This window comes from Phasianus colchicus, chromosome 1, assembly GCF_987193195.1.
Source record: "Phasianus colchicus chromosome 1, bPhaCol1.hap1.1, whole genome shotgun sequence".
NCBI lineage: Eukaryota > Metazoa > Chordata > Aves > Galliformes > Phasianidae > Phasianus > Phasianus colchicus.
In genome coordinates, this window is record NC_143436.1 from 2,198,040 (window position 1) to 2,220,526 (window position 22,487).

Genomic DNA, 22,487 nt, shown 5'->3' on the forward strand with positions numbered 1-22,487 from the left:
GATCTTTATGGCAGCCAGTGCCAGGGAAGGAAGCCACCAGCTGCAGAAACCTCATAGCTCAGTCCTGAAAGGGAATTAGTGCCCACTGATGGGAACTGAAGGAAAATAAGCAGAGAAGGGTCTCAGATATTTTAAAGAAGTTGCCTCTTTGCTAACGCTGAAGTACAAAACCCTGGTTGAATGTCTAGTGGTGGAGTAGTGGTGCTCCACCTAAAGACACTCAGATATTCAGGTGCTGTTTCATTAGGAGACACTTACATATTATTATTAATATTATTATTTAATAAGAGGGCAGTCTGACAGATACTGTGTGTGAGACTTCATCTGACAAAAACACAAGTATCACCCATGGGACCTTCTGCACGTTGCTTTTACAGTCACTGGGGATCTAATCAGGGATGCTGATGTTGTAGATACTTATATTTGTTCTGCACTGTGTCAGACTTTTAGAACAAAACCCATTAACATGATACAAAAATAGGGATGACTGGTGCATGGAGATTTAATTCATGACTCAGTCTGAGAGTGGGAGAGTTATGTGATTCCTTCCAGTGGAGTTATGGGTTGAGACCTAACACCTCCACAGGTGCCAAGGCTCAAGTCCAACCCCAGCCCATCCCCACCATATCCCTCAGTGCCACATCTCCACATTTCTTGAACACCTCCAGGGACAGTGACTCCACCACCTCCCTGGGCAGCCTGTGCCAATGCATTACCACTTTTTTTCTGAGCTTCAGGGTTTCAGGCAGCATGTCCAGCTCTTGGAGAGAAATGGGACTCTTCCAGTGTTATATGTCTCTGTCACATTGGGAGGTTCATACCTTTTCTCCTGCAGGCCCATCCTCTCCCTTCTCGCCTTTGTCTCCATCAAAACCTGGCAGGCCTTGTTCACCCTGAATGATAGGACAGAAATTAGTGGGGTTGTGCCTCACTCAAGGAAGGACCCATCTCTCAGTCAGTGGCTTTGGACCAAAGCACTGGTTTGCAATGGATACCCAAGCTGTTCCCTGTGCTGAATCACAACAATAGTAAAACTTATAGAATAACCCTAATTGGAAAGGACTTATAAGGGTCATCAACTTACAGGATCTCCTTTACTGCCTTTGTAGCCTTGGGGTCCAAAACCAGTCATGGTCTCACCCTAGAGAAAGGAGACACAGAAGAGATGCAGATAACAACTGATACCTGAATTCATGGCTCCCATTGGATAGGACCAGACTTACTATGATGGGAAAAACAGCAAAAGGGTAACAAACATCTGCAATGAAGGCGAGCATTTTCCAAACTGTGGTCCATATGGAAGGTATGGTGGACAGTAATAAGTAAGTTTAATTTATTCCCAACTAAAAGCTAGGTGATGAATATGCATAGAAGATGACAAGTTCTGAATTTTGACAGTGATCTCTTGCTCAGGAAAATGTTGGGGTCCAATGGCATAGCCACAGTCTAGATGTCCCAACTAGAAGTGGAGCTGTGCATGGGAAAGTGGAACCCTGAGGTTCAATTCCCAATCTGAAGCCATCAATGATTGGACAGGTCCATATCTGACATGGTGGCTTGGCTCCTTTGTCGCCATGTGTCACTTGGGATATCACGTTTTGCATCTCCTCCCATGTGCAGGACCTGGTTGTAGGCTCATGGTGCCCTGATTTATAGTCATGCAGTTGGAGCTGAGGTTGGCAAGTAGTACTTATGGCACCCATCAGAGCTAGCTTTTTTTTTACATCAGAAACATTGATTCTGCAAGCCAGGGCACTGTGACCAGCTGACAAGTACATGCTTCTAATATGCTTCCCCAAAAGGATTCCAGAGAGTGCCACTAGCATCCTTGGGGCACCCTGAAACTCTACAAAGCAATAAGAAGGACAGGTGCAGCAAAGCATTGGTTTTGGAGGCAGGACAGACCCAGTATGGAAGGTGATCTCCTGTTACAGACACAGAAAGGAGCACCTTTCCCCTTTGGAAGATTTTTACATCTGATTTGGATGCTGAGTGCAGCCTGCAGTTAGTATTTCACTATTGTTATTAGCAGCGTACAGCACTGATTTATTCATTTTTTTCCCCTTGGAAGGTAAATTAACCCCTTACAGGCTGGTAATTCTCCTTGCTAGCCCCTTTTAGCAATCGTAGCCTATTTGAAACAGTCTCCCTTTATACCAGCTCTCTTCAACACTGCAAATATCCATCCCTTTTTGGGGAGACTGTGCTTTGCTGCTGGACTCTTAACAAACATCCACGAATCAACATTCCCCAGAATTTGACCATCTTTTGCAACTCATACAATGATCACTATCAGATCCTGCTCCAAGTCTATCTTCATATACCTCCTGCTTTTCTGCATGTGAGTGTCTGTAATGGAGATGGGATGGGGCTCGATCAATTTTGCAGACAAAAGTGAGCATAAAGATTCTGTAGTTTAATCCAATGCACAGCACAGACCCTGAAAAGCACACAGTTCCACTTGTATTGATGGAGAGAGAGTTATAAAGTAAATCAAAACTGTAACCATGGGGAATGAATCCAAGCCAATCATCCCTCTCTCTCAGTTCTATCTCATACGCCTCTTTATATTTTATTAAGGTATTCTTTGGAAAATGCATTACACATTCCTTCGACTCGGGAAGTGTTTTGGGGCCTCCTCACGAAGCAGATTAGGAGTTGATTTGTCTCTGGAGCAAGTCCCTTTTGAAAGCAGCCTCCTCAGAGACAAATTGGCCCTGATCATTTACTGCCGCATGACTCAAAGGCGAAATCATCATGTAGGTTTTCGAAAACTCATTTTCTTACAAGCCACCTCAGTAAGGGAGGAAGTTAACAAACCACTAGACAGAAATCCAGCATTTTCTGTTCACTTTCTGCACTCGGGGTTATTTTGCATTACCTGCCATGAGCCAGACTGGGGTATGCTTTGGGGTGAGCTGGTTAACAAAAGTCAGTGGAACTTTTCTTTCTTCCCTTACATCAGAGGAAGCATTTTTGTGCCCAAAAAACAGCTGCTGAAATGATTTCTTTTTTGCTCCTATCGACAGTGGCTGTTGTAGGATTCCATTAAAACTATGGTGCAAGCTCCACTCTGAGCATTGCATAGAGCGCAAGCAAGAAGCCCACAAAGTGGATTGAACCCACTGGAAAATCCCATAAAGGAAGGAAGCATCTAACTCTTCCATTCTACTGCATTCTACTGTGGGTGTATAATGTAGAGAGAATGGTCCCAAACTCTTGGATGTACATAGTGAAGGGACCAGCTGTAAATAGGGTAACACCCATTAGACAGAAGGAAAACACATACCAGTATTTCTTATCATTTATGTCCCTACTTTTTCTTATCATTTGTGTCTCTACTTTGTCTGATCACTGAACTGTTTAAATAGCTGTCCATCTGCTCACAGGTAACGATAAAGCCCTAACAGCATTTTACCCCATCTGCCCCAAAAGGTCACAATCTGGAACATTCTTACTCTTTCTCCCTTGGGTCCCAGAAGTCCCCGATCACCCTGAAAGCAAGCAAGAAATAAAGACAGTGAATGATTCCCTTTTTACTCACTCTTTCTGTGCTATTCAGTCCACTGATTTGCACACCAAGCCCATCTATCACAGCTGGGAGTCAGCTCCCCTGGGAATTCTGACAAAGCTTACCATGGGAGACTGTGCACAACTAAAATATATTGTGCTGACCAAAAATAAAGACCTGGGACTGACGTGTTTTGGTTGACTTCATGCTTATGATGTCCACAGTGCAGAGCTATCATTGGATTTCTACCTTCCAATGGGGCATGGCAGCTCTGGTAACATGTCAGTACTACACCTAGGGTGGGAAGGCATCCTGTATTTTATAGGATTTCCCATATTTCAATCTCAAAGCTTGGATTTTGCACTAAAAGCGTATAAAATACTAACTGTTCCACAAGGTTTTATGTAGGAGGTGGGATATGAAGCTAAAGGGCAGGATTTGGTACTGATGGCATCTCATACCCTTCTCCAGTGCTCATGACTGGCAAACTGACAGCAGATGGAAGAGACTAGAAGGACCAGGTGGGTCCAGCAAAGAGAGACTGTAAAACTGCACTGAGTTGCATTTGAGTAGCAGCACTATACGTGGTTGCCTTCATTCCAGTGTCTGATTGCACATCCCTATATTTGGACAAGATTTACTCTTCCCATTGCTGCACTTTTCAACTTTCCAAGGCTTGCAAGAGGGAAATGGCAGAAGGATGTAAAATGAATGGGTATGTGTTGTCTGGAAAGTAGTCTTTATCCTGCATATGCTGCAGGTGAACTGCTCCTCAGCCCACCCCTTCACACTGAGGGATAAAATGGAATACGACAGGAATTCCTTTCTGTCCAAACTCCCAAATTTCCTCCCTTCCCACCATCCTAAAAAATATTATAAAAAGAGGCTTGCAGAAAGATAACACGCACCCTGATCCCAACCCAGACCTTACAGGGGACTGTTTGTTGCTTCAGACTTCCATACATTGATTAAAGTCCCCTCCCAATCTGTCCCAGAAATATTCCCAACAATGGTGCCCTCCTCTTCAGGAGCTGCATAGGAAAAGGTGACAGTGACTTTTGCTTACTCTTTCGCCTTTCACACCTGGGAGACCTTTTAGACCCTGCAAGAACACAAAATAATATGATAAATGAAAGTGAGGGAAGATATTAGGAAAGAAAGAGCAGTCTCCACTCTAAGACAGAGCTGCCTCCAAGAAGAGGTTTCAGCATAGAGAAGCTGCTGGTGGAAGGGGTGCAGAAGCAAGATTGGCCAACTTGCCCTATTTGACAAGCCTTCGTGTGGAGACTTTTGTATGCTTAACATCAACAAGACACAGCCACAATCTCTCAGGTCTCCCATAGGCCCCTCTAGGTGGAGATGACAGGATCTCCAGTCGTCCCTCATCACAGAAGTGAGCAGGGATAGGATAGACTGGGATGGCACATGGCCAAGTGGCCAAGAGGATAAAGCACTTATGCTTGGCATGACAGCTTATGTCTCACATGTGGCTAAAAGTTTTACAGTCAACCATTCCAACCCAACATAAGAATTTGGGTTCCCCAAGTTTCTATTTCCCACTGGAAGCATCAAACTAATTTTTTTTTAATTGCTCATGGGGATTTTTTCCAGCCATGAAGCTGTCCATACTATAAACATCAAGCCGCCCTGAAATTGTCCATACTGTGAAATCAATTCAGTGCTACATTTATACTCACCATCATACCAATGGGGCCCTGGACTCCCATGATGCCCTCATCACCCTGTTAGGAAAGAGAGGTGTAGTGATGGCCATCAACAGACACATGCAACGTGCACAGTCCCAGATCCACAATCCACCCATGGGGGACAATAGGAGTTGAGAATGCAGAAGCCTAGATCTGTAAAGGGAGTTTTGCAGCCTTGTTCACTTATATGTCTACATGCATTAGGTGTCCTATGGTTCTGGATAAAAGGACTTAAAGGGCTCCATACCACACATGCCACTGAAGTTGGACAATGTACTCTGTATTTAGAAAATACTCTGGTCAGCTTCAAGCTTCAGCTTCTCCTCAGCTTTCAAGAGAAACACATCTGTAGGATGATCTGAACCTGATTCAGCATGATATTAATCACTCTAAAAAGGTGCTTCTTCTCTGTTTCTATAGGGAGGCACTGGTTGGAATGGCTTGGGAGAAGCAACCTAAGGTTGGGTGACCTAGTCTGTCCTTTCTCAAGCTGTATTTACACATGACAAAAGCATGGACAGCAAAGGGCAGAGGTCTGAAATGTTCCCAGTGTCCCAGGAGAATTCTCACCCTCAATCAGAGAGCTCAGTTGCTTTTTATGTGCATTCATAACTTGATTTCAGTAGGACTCACCTCAACAAAAAGGTAATCAGAAATTCATCTGGAACCCACATAGCTGGCTTTCAGAAGGAAGATACCACCACTCAACTGCTCAACTCATAACTTTGGAGACCAACGTGGGGCTTATCTTCATACTCAGCTCTTGCTCCCAGATGTCAGAGAACTTTCTTCAAGTGTGCTACTGACTCTTTTTAAACCTTACTACAAGGGATACCTGGTGGATCTGTGAAGTGCTTCAGTGACTTCACTGAGTAGAACCCACAAGAGATACTTGTCTTTGAGATGCCTAGACGTGGGCATCATCCCACCAGGCCAAATCTCTCCTATCTAGTCAGTATAGTCTGTGATTCTGTAATTCTCTCCAGATTTATGCTGGAGTCAGAAGAGCAGAAACATTATTTCATCATTCCATTCAGATAATAAAGCTTGAGTGAGGTTTACCCCAGACCTTTCACAGCTGTTGACATTCTCATTAACTGTTTTGTCTCAGGGGCCTCATCGAATCATTCTGCTGGCAGATGGGGAATTTGTCTAAATGGATTGCACCATAAAATCAGTTTATTCATGGAACAGCCACAGACGGAGCAAATTGAAACATGGCCCTTGATTATGACTCAAGAGGGTCTCCCTGGAGTCTTTGCCAGAAGAGGACCAAAACTTCTCAGCAGCCTGAGGAAAAATGAGCATTGCTTCCCCAGAGATGACAGAGGGTCAGGAGGGAAGGGGGGAACAAGAGTAAGAAAGCTGGAGGTGGATGATGGAATGAGTTTGCAGGTAGCATCCCTCAAGCATACAAAATGAGGTCCTTCCTCACTGAGACGTGCAGATGTATGAATGTAGATGTTACCACTGAAGCTTCCATCTAGCCAGCAAGGGCATAGACATGTTGATCAATGCAACAAGCAGTATTTGAGGGTGTCTAATTGCAGAGGGGATTCTAATTGCAATCTGTGGAGAGAATCTGGTCAGTGCCAATTCCAGCTGGGTGTAGCAGTGCCTATCACTTCCAAATCTGACCAATGAAAAATTAAAGCAGGCTCTTTTGGCATCTTCTATGATGGGTGAGCAGACAGTGATGGTATGAAGTTGCCTCCAAAGGACTGTAGCTTGCAAAAAGCCAAGCAAAGAACATTGACAGAGAACCTACTTGAGAACCTGGCAATCCTCGGGGACCTCTTGGACCAACAGCTCCAATCCCAGTTTCTCCCTGCAGGTCAGAAAGACAGAAGTCTAATTTGGAGGAAAGACACCATATGCCATGACTACTGCTCAGTTTGAACATAGAATCATAGAATCATTAAAGTTGGAAAAGATCTCTAAGGTCATCTAGTGCAACTGTCTACCTACCACAGTACTGCCCTCTAAACCACGTTGTCCTTAAGCACCACATCTCACGTATCTTGAACATCTCCAGCAATAATGACTCCACCACCTCCCTGGGCAGCCTGTTCCAGAGCCTGACCACTCTCTTAAAGAAGATTTTTCTGATGTCCAACATTGTGGTTGGACTTGAAGATCTTTAAGGTCTTTTCTAACCTCAGTGATTCTATGATTTTGTGATTCTATGAAATGATGTAAAAGTTACAGAAAGAGCAGGGGACTCCTTTCCATTGACTTTCTGCAGCTCTCTCTGGAAGATGCCCCAACAAACGGGGAAGAAGGGCATGAAGGTGAGAGGGGGTGAAGCATCTAGATAGGATCAAGGATAAGGAGCCAGGAGATGGCAGTGGACTGTCCATTACTACCCAAGGATCTAAGCTATTTGTGCCCTTCTTGGCAGGCTGACACTCACCTTGCTGCCTTTGGGCCCAGGTGTCCCAGGAATCCCCTATAGGATGAAAAAAAACCAACACAACAAACTTTGTTTTGCAAGTCTTTGATGTTCTCCCATCCCAATGAAAAGATAAAAGCACACACAGCCCAGATACAAAGGCCTCAGCCTCTCTCCCCAGCCAAGTCTCTACAGTCTCTCAAAAGACAAAGGAGGTGATGTATAAAAGTCACCTCTTTTCCTGGGGATCCTGATGGTCCTGCAGGTCCAGCAAGTCCATTCCGGCCTCTCTTCCCACTCTCACCCTTGAAAACAAAATCCTTTAAGGAGGAAAACACCAAAAGGCAAAGTCCCACTTCTCCCAAGCCAGCCTGAAAGCAGGAGCGTGTCCCCAGGTGCTCCTAGGAGGAGTAGTCTTTGAAATGCTCCCAGTGTGGGGGCATCATTGAAGAGAGGTGGACTTCAGTGGACTGGTGTAGGCAGTATCGGGAGGACCACACTTGTTTTCTCCTTGGGTTGGACAACACAACATGCACAGTGCCACCACACCACCTGCCTTCTGTCCTGGTGTCCCAGGTAGACCTGGAGCCCCTCTGTCTCCCTGTGAGCCAGGAATGCCAGTGTTGCCACGAATGCCTTGAATGCCCTGGGCTCCTGGGGGTCCTGGAGCCCCTGGCTCACCCTGTTGAATGAATAAGAAGGAATTTAGATGTGAGGTGAGATTAATAGCCCTCCAGAAGTCCTGAAGAAAGCCCAGTGGTGTATCCTTGAATTCACATAACTGATATGTAGAACTGGGGGTACTCCAGTAAGAGATGTTCATAGGGATGGAGTAGGGGCTGTGCCATGGCTTAGTAAATGCAGAAGACCATGGACAGACATTTTTATCCTCTGGACCTGACTTGATCTTGGAGGACACAGAGCACTCCCTCCATCCCAAACCCTGTTACTGTCTTTGCAAGTTGGGTCTAGCTTCAGTGCCATTACCATCTTCAGTGTCTTTCCCATCTCAATCACCACTGTGCCCCACACCTAGCAGTGGGAAGATCAACATAGACAGTGGAAGGTAACACCCACAAAAAAAAACAAATAAGATCCTATCTAGGGGAGAAGAAAGATTTACCTTAAATCCTGGGGGTCCAGCCTGACCAGCAGGGCCTCTGAACCCAATTCCTGGTTCTCCCTGTGAAGAGAAGAAGGTCAGGAAAAAGCAAGACCAGTCTTCACACTATGGGACCATCAGAAAGCACAAACTGGGACACAAGAGATTCCATGTCAGGAAGCACTCCTTTCCTGTGTGGATGGTGGAGCACTGGAACATGTTGCCCAGATAATCCTGTATCTTCTGACATTACCCTTTTATGATGTGTGCCCTGACTATATGATCCATCAGGAGTCCCTACGTAGGAGGGATAAATGCTGGGTCCCCTGTGAGTATCCCATCCCAGCTATGCCGAGCCCACATCTCAGGAGGTTATCTGGACTCCTCAACTTGAGATGGGAGGTTAGATATTGGGAAGACAGAAGAGCCATGGTGGGAGAAGAGACACCTATGGTACCAGTGCTGTTCTTTACCTTCTGACCGCTTTCACCTCTGTCTCCTTTGGTGCCCTGTGAAATGAAGAGAGAGTTATCAAGCCTGCTGGAGTGGTTCTGTGAAGCACAACCTCGCTGGAACCCCGAGTAAGAGAAAAGGTTTCCAGTTGTGCCCATGGACTGTGGCGGGATGGAGTAACTGGAAGTTCAGGGACACCCCTAATGTCCAGTTCTTTTCACCTGAGAAAGTTGGAAGTAGCTGTGTGACAATGGAGGAGCCAAATGCTCTAACACAAGACCATGTCGCTCCTGGTGTGTTACTGGGCTCTGGGTCTACTGGGCTGAGCTCAGCTGGTGATGGGTTCATATAGGGGCCAGGGATTTCACTTCTCTATGACAACCCCCAGTGCTGGATTTGGGCCACTTAGCTGGTGACACTGTCCTGTGCCAGAGGCTGAGCCTGATTCCACATCTCACCTTTTCTCCAGGCTCCCCCATCTCCCCAGGCTGCCCCTGCAAGACAAAAAGATCCATCTTCCAGCCACCTCCCTTCTCATGCCCATGGTCCCTGCACAAAGGCATTGAAATTCATGGTAACCCATGCAAAATACCCTCTTTCCATCAGACTGTGAAACAAAGGTTGTCCACCTTTCTTTTGAATATCTGGGTCCCTACACCTCAGATCTCCTGTTTGTCCCTTATAAGAAGTGCTGTGAAGAGGCACTTTGTGTGGCTGTATGCCTGCTTTGATGGCAGAAGATACCATAAGAAACTTTTGGCTGGGTCTGACCCTTCCCTCTATCCCTGTTTACATCAGCACAATCTCCCACAGACCCTGAATGTCCACTTCACCAGGATGTCCCAGCTTCTTATCTTCCAGACCCTATTAGCACAGGGAAGGGAACCTTCTCCAAGTCCCAGAGGCTCACAAAAGCCCCACTGCTACCTTTTCTCCTTTGTTTCCACGGGCTCCTGGAGCTCCCATTTCTCCCTGGAAAAAAACAGACAGCCCCTTTAGTTCAAGTAGAAGGAACATCTCCTCTTTTTGGTCAAGCTATGTGCTGCCTTCATTCCTGCATCATATTTCAGGAAGCAGTAATGGAGGATCATCTCCTTTCCATTGCATTTCTGATGGATCATCCGGTTGGGCCCAACCAGATCCAAATCATAGAATCATAGAATATCCTGAGTTGGAAAGGAGCCATAAGGATCATTGAGTCCAACTCCTAAATTCTACCACAGTCCAAACAGATTAGGACTGTCCCTGAACCCATCCCTCCTATCCTGCACAGTGGAAGTGCACAGAGAGAAAACAAACTGGAGTAATTGTAAGATATGAGTGGTACTGTGAATCCCTCAGGCCAAAAATAATGCAGATATTAATGTAATACTGCAGATACCACGAGTTTGAGGGAGAAGGGAGAAGTTCACTGAGGAGAGAATTACTGAGGAGCCAAAAAAACACTACAAACACATCTAGAGCAGATGTGAAAGACTCAAAGTAGGGTCTTCTGCTCATTCCCAGTGGCCCAAACCACTGATTACTAACTCTTGAACCCACCAGCCTGGCCAATTTTTACTTGTGATTTTTAGCCTGTAAATGAAACTGCCTTGGGGAGATCGATCTCCATCCTGTCTCACCCCATCACTTGTTGGGTATCTGCATTAAAGGTAGAACAAAAGCACTGACCTTTTGGCAATGGTAGAGCGGAACTGGAGGGCCCATTTCCTCCTTCTGTAAGAAAACAAATGATCATACAAAACAGAGTTTGGATTCTGCATGATGGGAGAAAAGACTATTCACATCCTCATCACGTGCAGTGGAGGTGAAAAGAGCCCTGGGCATGAATATTATAATATTATACCTTAATTCTCCTTGGGCGCTGAGGACCTGGGTATGTCTTGAAGAAGAAAGGAAGAAAGCATGAGAGCAGGTGGGGAAATGTTTCCCCTCTTGAGTCGTGGAAAGGGTATCTTCAAGCAGTGAGATGTTACACAGCAAATCAGTGCATTGTAGCAGGGGTAGAGGCATCTTGCAGGGAATCCATGTGTGGTCAAGGATCATGAGATCCTCACTGAAACACTCCTTGTTGGATATGAGGTGGTCTCCAGGCTCACTCTGAGCCACTCCAGCCTGGATAGGATACCTGAGATCTGGTTGTACCCATTGGAAATGGGCTGTAGGGTCCACAAACCATGAAATGCCTTGGCACAGACATCCCACCACAACCCTGACCCTCTACAGACGTCTATAGAATCATAGAATCATTTGAGTTGGAAGGGACATTTAAAGCTCATCTAGTCCAACTCCTCTGCAGTCAGCAGGGACACCTACAGCTAGATCAAATATGAGAAGCAACATGTCACCTCATGGCACAGATAATCTCAGCCCAGTGCTACCATAGCCCACTGTCAAGGACAGGGCAATGGTCAATTACTGCTTTCAAGTAAATTAAATTAATTCAAACTCCGAGATCTAGATCTATTTGTTTATAAACACCCATTTACATGTTTATATACTCCTACGAGTATCTTCTATACTCTCAGGATGAAAGAAACCAAATCAGGTTATCATGTTCCATCATTGATTAAGTTTGATTTTCTCCACTTCTGCTTTGTAAGCATCACGTTTCCCTTGCCAAACACAGCAAGAACACTCTGCTCTGCCAAGAAATTCAGCTTCCTCAGCAGATGTTCCTTGCTATATTTATTAATATTTATCACTAACCTTTCACATACACCCTCTACATTCGTCATTGAGAAGAAGCAAATTGGGCTTCTTTTGCATCCATGTGTTTGAAGACAACCTTGTATCAGGTATTCACTCACCATGGATCCAGATGGAGATTTTGGAGCTCCTGGGGCACCAGGAGGGTGAACCTATGATAGAGCCAACAAGAAATGGTCCCCACTCCCTTATGGCTCTGCTCTTAGACATTGCTAGCCCAAAGCCATTGGGGTATAATGAGGCTTTACCATGTGTCTGTCATGCTGGGTTGATCTCCTGGCTCTAGGATGCCTTGGGAGTGCAGAGCCATCTTCTGAACTCATGTTTTCCTACAGGAAAGAAAGCAGCATCATAGAATCACAGAATCCCTAAGGTTGGAAAACACCTCTAGTCAACTGTCCACCTACCACCAACTACATCTTACAAGCAATCATCCCACTGAACAACTCTTGTGCAATTAACTTATGGCTATTTCAGAGGAATAATACCTAAAATCTTGCAACTTTGAACTCTACTTTCCTCCCTGCAGCATCCATGTCTGGGTAACACACGTGATATGCATTTACTGCACCCAATATATCTGATTGCAGTAATACAACTGTTGATGTTTGATCACTCGACTCAGTAATCTTGCTGACATTTGCAATGCTCATAGTTTTGGCTGGTACATATTTAAGACACACATTGTAAAGCTTGTACAAATAGTTACTGGCTTGTATCGTAAATTGGTCATAAAACTAGCAACAGTAATTTATCTGCTTGCTGTTTTAAAAACAATCATATTCCTAGCTCAGTGTACAGCAGTTATTCCCTGACCCACACCGTGGTGAACTGCAGAGCAGCTTTGGCAAATATTCTGATATGAAAGCAAAAAAGCAATGGAGTGATTCACAACAACAGAAGGCAGGAAACCTCCATGCACTAAAACCTCAGCCCTGAGCCTTGCCAGGAGCATAGGTAAAAGAGGAACGTATTGGGATGGGATGCAGTTATTTGGCACTATTTCCACATTCGTATTATTATTATTTTCAGAATCAAAGACCTGGATTGACCTCAAAATTTAATCCAGAATCATGTGTTGAGTTCTGTTTTGATGGATTTAACTAACTGGATGATAGTTTCATTTACTGGCTAATAAACGCAGGAAGTTTCTGACTCACTAAAATACATAATGAAAAAAGATATTTTTGCCCAAAGAAAACTGAAAGTCTTTACTGAATCATGGTGAGGAGCAAGAAAGAGGAAGAAAAGATTCAGCAGTGATGTGCTGGCACACATTGCTCAGGAGTGCTCATTTGGGGTGGGTTTTGGCCATCCTGCACTGGGTTGCAGCTGATCTGCATGCAGAGCAGATACAAAATGCTGCAGGTGTTTTGCTATGGGTCCGTATTCATTGTGAAGAGCATCATAAGGAAAAGGCAAGGCAAGTCCATGGGTTGCCAGGACCTTGCAGAGATTTTATGGCAACCCATCTGCATGGGATCTCATAATGCTGACATTTACAAGGGTGGTGGGAAATTGCAGGGGGTAATAACTCCTTCATTCTGCAATTCCTCCGCAATTTTAGCAGTTTCCAGCTCTGAGATGCCAGCAATAAGGTACCTCAAGGGAAAGGAGAGAAGCTGCTGCTTTCTGAAGCAGTGATTTGCTGATAGTGAGTGGCAGTGTCAGGAAAAAGGAAAAATGAGAAGGAAAAAGGGAAAGGAAAAAAATGAAATGATGAGGAGAGGAGAGGAGAGGAGAGGAGAGGAGAGGAGAGGAGAGGAGAGGAGAGGAGAGGAGAGGAGAGGAGAGGAGAGGAGAGGAGAGGAGAGGAGAGGAGAGGAGAGGAGAGGAGAGGAGAGGAGAGGAGAGGAGAGGAGAGGAGAGGAGAGGAGAGGAAAGGGGAGGGGAGGGGAGGGGAAAAGGGGAGGGGAGGGGAGGGGAGGGGAGGGGAGGGGAGGGGAGGGGAGGGGAGGGGAGGGGAGGGGAGGGGAGGGGAGGGGAGGGGAGGGGAGGGGAGGGAAGGGAAGGGAAGGGAAGGGAAGGGAAGGGAAGGGAAGGGAAGGGAAGGGAAGGGAAGGGAAGGGGAGGGAAGGGGAGGGAAGGGGAGGGAAGGGGAGGGAAGGGAAGGGAAGGGAAGGGAAGGGAAGGGAAGGGAAGGGAAGGGAAGGGAAGGGAAGGGAAGGGAAGGGAAGGGAAGGGAAGGGAAGGGAAGGGAAGGGAAGGGAAGGGAAGGGAAGGGAAGGGAAGGGAAGGGAAGGGAAGGGAAGGGAAGGGAAGGGAAGGGAAGGGAAGGGAAGGGAAGGGAAGGGAAGGGAAGGGAAGGGAAGGGAAGGGAAGGGAAGGGAAGGAGGAAAAGAGGGAAAGAGAAAAGAGAATAGCAGAGGGAAAAGAGGTGATGTAATAAGGTCTGGAAAGAGAAAAACAGAAACAAAATGAGGAGGAAGAAATAGTTCTGCAAAGAAAGAGAGAAACAGCAAAGAGCATGAAGATATCAGATTTGAAAAAAAAGGAAGAAAAAAAAAAAGAGAAGCTGTAGGTATATCTGTATGAAGAAAACAAGGGGCATTTATCTGTATTAACTCTGAAAACGAGTGAGTTGAGGCTGGGAGATGGAGGGGATTGACCTGTCCAATCCCATAATGCCAAAGAATTGGTTCACCCACGGAAAGAGTCACCACCCATCTCTTCTTGCACGGGCATGTGTACCAGGGCTCATCCTGTCTCTATATCAGTTAATTTGCTTCCCCCATTAACTCCTGCCAGTCAGAAATTGCATCTCTGAGATGAAGCTTCTTGGGCTATTACAGACTGCTTCTCTCCGGGGCCCTGTGAACCTTTTAACAGGTAAAATTCGTGATTGCAGCTGCTGCTGACGGGAAAACAGGCGGCTCTTATTTTGTTCTCTTTGCATTGTGGGGATCTGTGCTGTGGGGAGAGAAAGACTGCTCCTGGCTCCCTGCCTATGGACCATGTTTTTTTCTCTTCCTGAGGACAGAGGGGATAAATGGGGCAGGTGGTAAACCCAAAGTCCTAACTTTTGGATAAAGACCATAGGTCTCAAGTGATAAATGAGCCCCTGGTAAGAAATGATTGTGGCTCTGCTTCTCATGTACGGGATGTAATCCCAGATGTAGGGATTAATTGAACTACTAACACCCCTAATTACTGATGAGAGCACTACATTTGGCCCCAAACATCTCTTCCTTCCCAGTGCCATGGCCATAGTGTTTGTGCACACAGAGGCACTTAGTTCCCTTAAAACAGACCAATAGGGCTCATTCCCTTTTCATTAAGGTGGAAGATGCTCTGTCTGATTGATTAAGTCCAAATGCATAAAACTGTGATGTGGTTGCTCGTGAGAAGCATCCAGCATAACTCAAGTCCACAATTTCAGATTTGGGATGGTCTAATTCATAGACTGTGGGTGCTGATCCATAGGGTTTGAGTTCTGTCTACTTAAGAGAATGGGGCACCACAAAGCTCCTACCTCAGCCAGGGTTCTACACCCATTAGAAAGGAAGAGTCACTGTCCCGGGAGGTGTACAAGGAAAGGGTAGATGCAGTACTGGTTTAGTGGACGTGGTGGTGATGGGTTGATGGTTGGACTTGTTGATCTTAGACATCATTCCAACCTGAATGATGCTGTGACTTTATGATTCTCTGTCTGCTGGAAACAGGCTCTGTGTGCTCCTGACTGCATGCACTGTGGCTGCAGCTCATTGCTCAGGCTGCAGCTTGCACACAAACACGTGTGAATACTCCTGTTTGCGTGTTTGTGCTGGGAGCCCTCTCCTGGCTGCTGCAACTACTGTGAGTCTGTGCAGAGGTAATTTGCAATAGGAGAGGAGGCAACTTTCCAGCAGACTATTCAAATCAGAGCATGATTTCCTTTTGACGGAGCCTCTCCACTTTAAGCTACCTCCCACATTGCTATTCCTAGAAATACTGGATGCTGTTCATAGAGAAACAGTGCTTGCAGCTGTAAGCAAACACTCAAGGGATTTTTCAGGCTGTAGGCATCCTGTCTTCAAATGTTTTATACGGTCCCACATGGCATCCTGGTCATCAAATGGGAGAAGAATGGATGTGATGGATGGACTCTGGATAAGGAATTGGCTGGATGATCGCACTCAGAGAACTGCAGTCAGTGGCTCACGTGGGAAGACATAATATTGAAATAATAGAATTGTGGAATCATTAAGGTTGGAAAAGACCTCTAAGATCACCCAGTCCAACCACCAACCCATCCCCACTATACCCATTAAACCATGACCCTCAATGCCACATCTCCATGTTTCTTGAACACCTTCAGGGATGGTGACTCCACCACCTCCTTGGGCAGCCTGGTCCAATGTCTGACCACTCTCTTGGAAAAGGAATGTTTCCCAGTATCCAACCTGAATGTGTTAAAAACAGCACCAGATGACTGCCTTTGTCCTCTCTTCATCACTGAGATTCGCATCACTTAGTACATAGTATTGGGGTAGGGTCTACCAGCATGACCCACTGCTCTCATAATTACAATGATGTGAAAGCAAAAAGATGTTGGGTTTGGTAGATGGAAGCTGAGCATGACATGGGCTCTTGGAAGAAAATGCATATCTGGGAGAGCAGAAATAAAGAGTGAATTTGGATGCTAGGACTCAGACAACCATGTCTTTGCAAAACACCAATGTACTGATCATCAGCTCACCTCTGATAAGTGCTATCAGCCTCAATGTACCCTATAACTTTGCTGCAAATGGTATAACACAACTTAGAGGGTATGTGAACATGGACTTCTAGAGCAGCTGTACCTCCAGACTATGGAAGAAGCCTCTCTCTTTGTTACTGTCCCTCAGTAATTCATCTCATCAGTTTTTTAATGGACAAATGTCTCACAGATCTTGGAAAAGAGCTGTGTCACCGTACAACATGTTTTCTCTGGGACAGTCACTTTGTCTCAGTTTACCCACAAAATTTGTTAAGTTCCAATCTCCTCTTGTTGAAATTGTCATTTTTTTCCCCCCAAAGTGTGTAATTAACCTCCAAGAAAATTTATTAAGGGTTCTAGGGGATTCCCTGACCATATATGAAGAACACGGTTGGCCAACAGCATCCTACCCAGACCCCATGTCCAAGCAGTGGTCTTCTCTATGGTTGTGTTTGGGGGCTGTTCCAGGGCTCAGAGCATTGGGTGTAAGATGAACATCCCAGTCTCCTTCAGTCTATCACTGATCTCCACAATGGTCCTAGTATGACCTAGTGCTGCTGGGGAATACCTACAAGACTGTTGTCCTCTTGTGGTTGTCCTTCCACTCTTTCCTCCAAGGATTCAAGAAGCTCTATGGACAGGTTTCCTTCCAGATCACCTTCTGGATGTGGTGAGGGCACAGAGAAGCTCTGCAGAAGGTGATGGATGAATGACAGCATAGTCTTAATGATTACCAGAGTGGAATATGGAAAGCAAAGTTTCAGGCACTGAAACTGATTCATGCAGAAATCCTTATCCTTTCACTAAATTAACTTTTCACTGCAGTAAAATAGAGGAAGAATCCACAATATTGCAAAGGGTTTGTCTAATCAAGTTCTTCAAAATCCCTTTGCATCTATTTAATCAGCACAAGTAGGAATGTAATTAAAAGTCACTGAACAGGCATTTACATACACTGCTGAGAGAGATATTTGTCACTTTTGAGTCTCCCTCTCTCCTTCTCTCCTCAGACTCCAATGATTCAGGAGTGTTCCCCAGGAGTTGGTGCTCGGAGTCAGAACCATCAGCAGATGGACCCTGTGGAGACCAAAGAAAATTACTGCTTTTCTAAGTCAAGACCTAATCCACCACACACTGCTTTACCCACACTGCCATTCATTAGATGCCCAGGACAAACCTGGAGAACCAAGTTGCCAAGTTGCCAAGTTGCACTTTACTTGGGAAATGCAAATTATGTTGGACTGTGGCATCCAACAAAGATCCCCAGTGGGTTAGGGGGCTGCTCAGGAGCTTAGAGGTGAATGTTTTGTCTCTTCTCACCTTAAACCCCAAACCAGGTCCTTAGAAAGAAGCATTCAGCTCTTTCCCACACTGTCCTGGACAAACAGCCCAAGCCATCTTATTATACCCCAGACCCCCATTCATAGTGGCAGAGATAGTGACAACATTTATGAAAAACCCTGATCATTAAGATGAACAAAACTTCCTTATTGTCATAGCTTTGGTGTCTTTGCTTCCCAAATCTGGCTCCAGGCTTGCTGGTGTTTGTCCATTTTTGGTTTCTTGGGACCTCTGATGCAAACAAACCTACTGGTGAGCACTTCTTTCCCCCTCAAGGCCCTAAAATGTTGTCATCCTGGCTGCTGTGATCTGGAAAAGCAAGATCACTGTAAGATCCTGGAGCAGAGTGAGGATGAGCCTGCCTTACCCTAAGTGCCTGAGCAACAGGTCATCATTGAACCAACCACAGAGAAAGACAAATTCACCATGAGCTGGCTCCAAACACTCCCACATCTCTTGTGCTCCAGTTACAAGCAACATTTCCTACCCATGACTAACAAGGGTTTATGGTGAGTCACTTTTTGACTGTCATAAGAGAGAATTAGAAAAGCCTCACCACAGCTGCCAGTGATGTTTTCCAGACTATCCTTTATAAGACTGTCTACTATGGGCAAGTTAAGACCCAGGACTTCTCTTGCAGCTATGAGAGGTAGCCTGGATACAGCTCTCTATATTTATTCCTGGATGTGTACTGCAACATCCAGGAACTTGGGTCCAGGATGGAGATGAGCCATAACATCACTAGTAAATTCCTAATTTCCTTAACAACAAATTATCTGTTACTTGCAATTGCCAAGGCTGTAGGCAATTAGATTATCTCTAGCAATTAGCATGGTTACTTGAGCAAATGAGAGCTATGGAGTCATGGCAGGGACAAGAAAGAGCTGTGTTTGGGTGGAGGGAAAAGGAGGATGAGGGATGAGCAGAATGCATCACTGGAGCATGGAATGGAAGCTCTGGCATGCATCAGAGGTGTGAGCTCTTAATGTTATTCCTGCAGCAAATGGAATGGACAAAAGCACAGATCTATGACTATACTTCATGAACTCTGCTGCTTGTTCTCACCTTAGGGAGTCCTTCAGACACCAGCACCCTAAATGGAGTGTCCACTGCCAGACTCTGTGCTTCTTCTGTCACCCCAGTGCTGGTCAGGACATCATGAGAAGTATCAACTGTCAGTGAACCCTGTAACATCAAAAAAAAAAACAACATGGCTTTGTGTGGCCATGACAAACTTGAGCTCCTAGGCACCACAAATGCAAAAATATGGATTCTGATGACTTATTTCTGCCCATTACTCTGGAACTCCAGCAGCCTCTGTCCCACCTGCTGGTCTTCCTCTATCAAGATGGAGAGAGTAACAAGCAGTTCCTGCTCACCATTTCATAGAGTCTTGGAATCATAGCATCAGTCCCAGCACAGACCACTGAGGGCCAACACCTGTCATTGATCTTCATCTGGACGGTGAGCCACTGACCTCTACTCTCTTTCAAGTTTGGAGAGAAGGATGTTATGGGAGACTGTGTCAAATGCTTTACTGAAGTCCAGATAGATGACATCAGTGGCTCTTCCCTTGTCCATTGCTGCAGTTATGCCATTGTAGAAGGCCACGAGGTTGGTTAGGAGGGACCTGCCCTTAGTGAAGCCATACTAGTTGTCCTGTATCACCCCTCTGTCTTCTAAGTGCATTAGTACATCTTCCAGGAGGATCTCCTCCATGATCTTCCCCGGCACAGGGATGATGCTGCCAGGTTGGTGGTTCCCTGAGTCGTCCTTTCTACCCTTCTTAAAAATGGGTGCAGAATAACCTTTTTTTCCAGTCACCAATGCTCTCAGGACTCTAGGATGCATCTCACTGTGACCCCAACCTTTCCTACCCAGGTTGTTCTGTGTCCTTTACTTTTGACCTGTAAGGGTCCCTTCCAACTCAAATTATTCTACGATTTGATGATTTGATGATGATTTGAAGCCAAACTCGTGGTCATTTCTCATGTTTTCAGCTGCTTTGCTCTCCTTGCATAACTCGAATCCAACAAACCCCAGTGGTTGATTAATTCCTTCATTTCCACTGAAAATTGTGTGTTTTGCAATCTCATCAATTTAACTGGCAGATCCAAAATCCTGGTGTGAGCCATTAGACTCTTCCAGACTAACATGCCTGCAAGTCACTGTAAACTGCTGGATGACTGAGGTGACCCTGAAGCTATCATTGTCTCATTTCCTTCTAGGTCTGTCCATGCCCTGAAGATGACAAATACTCACGTCATGTTTGGGTGTGTATGGAAGTGCCTGCTTTCTCCTGGAGGTCTTGGAGCTACCCAAGTGCTGCATCAGCCAATCCAGCCCCTCCTGCAGGATTGCGTTGGAGAGGTCCTTCAACAATGCCAGCTGCAACCAACAGAGCCCAGAGTTGTTTACTGTCACTCTCCCATCACCAAGAAACAACAGTGCTATAGCCAACCTGGAATGATGACTGATGTGTTTCCAAGAAGGTAACAGAGCATTTGGCCCTGACTGCCAGCAGTTGATTTAAATGTAAGTGCTTATGGCTTGGGCATCTAGGAATTGACTGATGGAAGTTATGCAATGGCTCTCTCCATTCTAAATAAATCCCCCTATACTTGATTAGATAAGCCAGATCCTCATCTCCCTTATTTGCTTCTCCATGCTTCTCTCTTACAATAAGGAGCTGGGGGCAATGAGCTCATCTATAAGGGTTAATGGGACACTAAAAGCTGGGCTTGTCACAATTATCACAATTACTGAGCTTGTTGACTGCCATGAGACTGGAATGACACCATGGCTGTATTACACACTAAGAAGTGGGTGCACTGTGATTTGGGTTATCAGCAAAGGAGAAACCCCAACTTTATGCTAAAGATAGACAATATGACCAACATGTACAACAGGGCCCTGTGGCTCTCCTCTTCTTGGCTGTGCAGATGCAGAACTGAAATACACTTCATACAAGCTAAGCCAATTGGTAGCACCAAGCTCTAAGTGAGTATTTTCTAAGATCTCAATTTCACATGGGCCTCAAAGCCCCCATTCACCCTATAATGGAGCAGGAGCAAAGCTGTCCAAGAAGAAGTTACATACACATGGCAAGTTGTAAAGTGAAATCTAATAACCCTGACTTCTTGTGAGTGCCAGTGATGGACTAGGAGGTGCACATGTCATCTCCAGAAGGCCACAGGGGATAGATGGAAAAGTTATTACAGTCATCAGAAAGAAAGTCAGAGCATTACCTACCTTGATACCATTTTCTTCAAAAAGTCTCTCCAGATCCTGAAAGAAGAAAAAAGTGTAAGAATACAACCAAAGCTCTGACTCAAAGAGCAGCAGAAATGTCCCCCTCTGAGCAGGAGCCTGACTCCAATGTTCTGGGAAATACTGGGTGTAAGAAAATGACATTTCTCAAAGGACTGAACACAGTGATATCTCTCCTCTCCAACCTGGGGAGCTAGTCCTGCAGGTGGCAATGGCTAAGCCTGGGGCATTCATAAGGTCTCCTCTGACATACTGAACACAGGCAGAGGAAAGATGTTTCCAACATTAATATCTTCTATAGTTTTTATTTTCCTTACCTTCATTTCCACTCCTTTTCCTGGTGGACCAGGGTCTCCCTTCAAACAAACAAGAACAATTCATTATGATTGGCATCAAGAATGAGCAGAAGTCACAGAAATCTGGACCTTTGCTGCTTATCCTGCTCCATGACCCCAAACAAATGTTTGTTGGCTCACAGAAGGATTTAGATCCCACCCTGATAAATTGACTCCTTCCTCTCCCACCAGACACAGCTAGTGGTTGTGTTCTGTAGAGCAGGGATGGACCAGAGCATTGCCAAAAAAAGTTCTTGGACTGGAGCTTTGCACCACCTCCTTGACTGAGGGAATGTGTTTTGTACTGAATTAGCCATGTTTCCCACCAGAGTTATGCAATTATTTATTGAAAGGAGGGAGAGAGACCTGAAAACTGGTCCTCAGCCATTCATAATATGTAAACAGTGAAATCTGGATGATCCTTCACTGCCACCAATGCTGCCACTACAACAGCAATTGTGTGGAGGTGGCAACAAGGCAGAGGATGGGCAAGAACAAGGCAGAGGATGGGCAAGTTGCTCCCAGGGTTGGTGGTGGTCTCATTTAGAGGTGGCTGTGGTCCTGGTGGCCCTTCACACTAACACATTTGGTCTGGGTCAAATATCTCTGATAGGTTTAAGTGTGGAATCCCATATACAAGTCCCAAGGACAGGTTGTCTTTGGGGCTGTCTGTGTCTCCTTGCCCAGCATGATGTGGGCCCCGGGCTGCTGACATGGATGAAATGCCAGATAAGCTGTAGCAGCTTTGGATGTCCTCTGGTAGGGGAAGGAGCTCTGATGAGACCAGGAGCTGAGCTGCCTCTCTGATGGGCTTCATTTCACTGAAATCTGATTTCTGCATTGACAGATTCCGGTGGAATGAAGGGCATCAGGAAGGCCCTAGTAGTATATCCCATCCAGTTTCTAAACATCTTCCTGCCTAAATGTTGTATATTTACCAAGTGGAGTTGTAGAACTACAGCATCACCGGGACCACAAGTTTACAAGCCC

The 22,487-nt window shown here is 45.5% G+C and overlaps 1 protein-coding gene across 1 annotated transcript in view; it reads right to left on the reverse strand.

The window, feature by feature from the left end:
- The window catches only part of LOC116236422 (uncharacterized), an 86,831-nt gene that overhangs the window by 24,140 nt on the left and 40,204 nt on the right, over window positions 1-22,487 (reverse strand). Inside the window, exons 49-71 of the mRNA XM_090133832.1 lie at window positions 21,480-21,518; window positions 21,145-21,180; window positions 20,155-20,280; window positions 18,958-19,077; window positions 17,506-17,628; window positions 17,124-17,240; window positions 12,122-12,202; window positions 11,975-12,025; window positions 11,011-11,046; window positions 10,836-10,880; window positions 10,092-10,136; window positions 9,623-9,658; window positions 9,185-9,220; window positions 8,733-8,792; window positions 8,166-8,291; window positions 7,843-7,914; window positions 7,631-7,666; window positions 6,986-7,045; window positions 5,209-5,253; window positions 4,578-4,613; window positions 3,459-3,494; window positions 1,085-1,141; window positions 822-893 (exon numbers count right to left, since the gene is read on the reverse strand). Coding sequence (XP_089989958.1) covers window positions 822-893; window positions 1,085-1,141; window positions 3,459-3,494; window positions 4,578-4,613; window positions 5,209-5,253; window positions 6,986-7,045; window positions 7,631-7,666; window positions 7,843-7,914; window positions 8,166-8,291; window positions 8,733-8,792; window positions 9,185-9,220; window positions 9,623-9,658; window positions 10,092-10,136; window positions 10,836-10,880; window positions 11,011-11,046; window positions 11,975-12,025; window positions 12,122-12,202; window positions 17,124-17,240; window positions 17,506-17,628; window positions 18,958-19,077; window positions 20,155-20,280; window positions 21,145-21,180; window positions 21,480-21,518 — 1,491 coding nt within the window. The remainder of the gene's footprint in view (window positions 1-821; window positions 894-1,084; window positions 1,142-3,458; window positions 3,495-4,577; window positions 4,614-5,208; window positions 5,254-6,985; window positions 7,046-7,630; window positions 7,667-7,842; window positions 7,915-8,165; window positions 8,292-8,732; window positions 8,793-9,184; window positions 9,221-9,622; window positions 9,659-10,091; window positions 10,137-10,835; window positions 10,881-11,010; window positions 11,047-11,974; window positions 12,026-12,121; window positions 12,203-17,123; window positions 17,241-17,505; window positions 17,629-18,957; window positions 19,078-20,154; window positions 20,281-21,144; window positions 21,181-21,479; window positions 21,519-22,487) is intronic.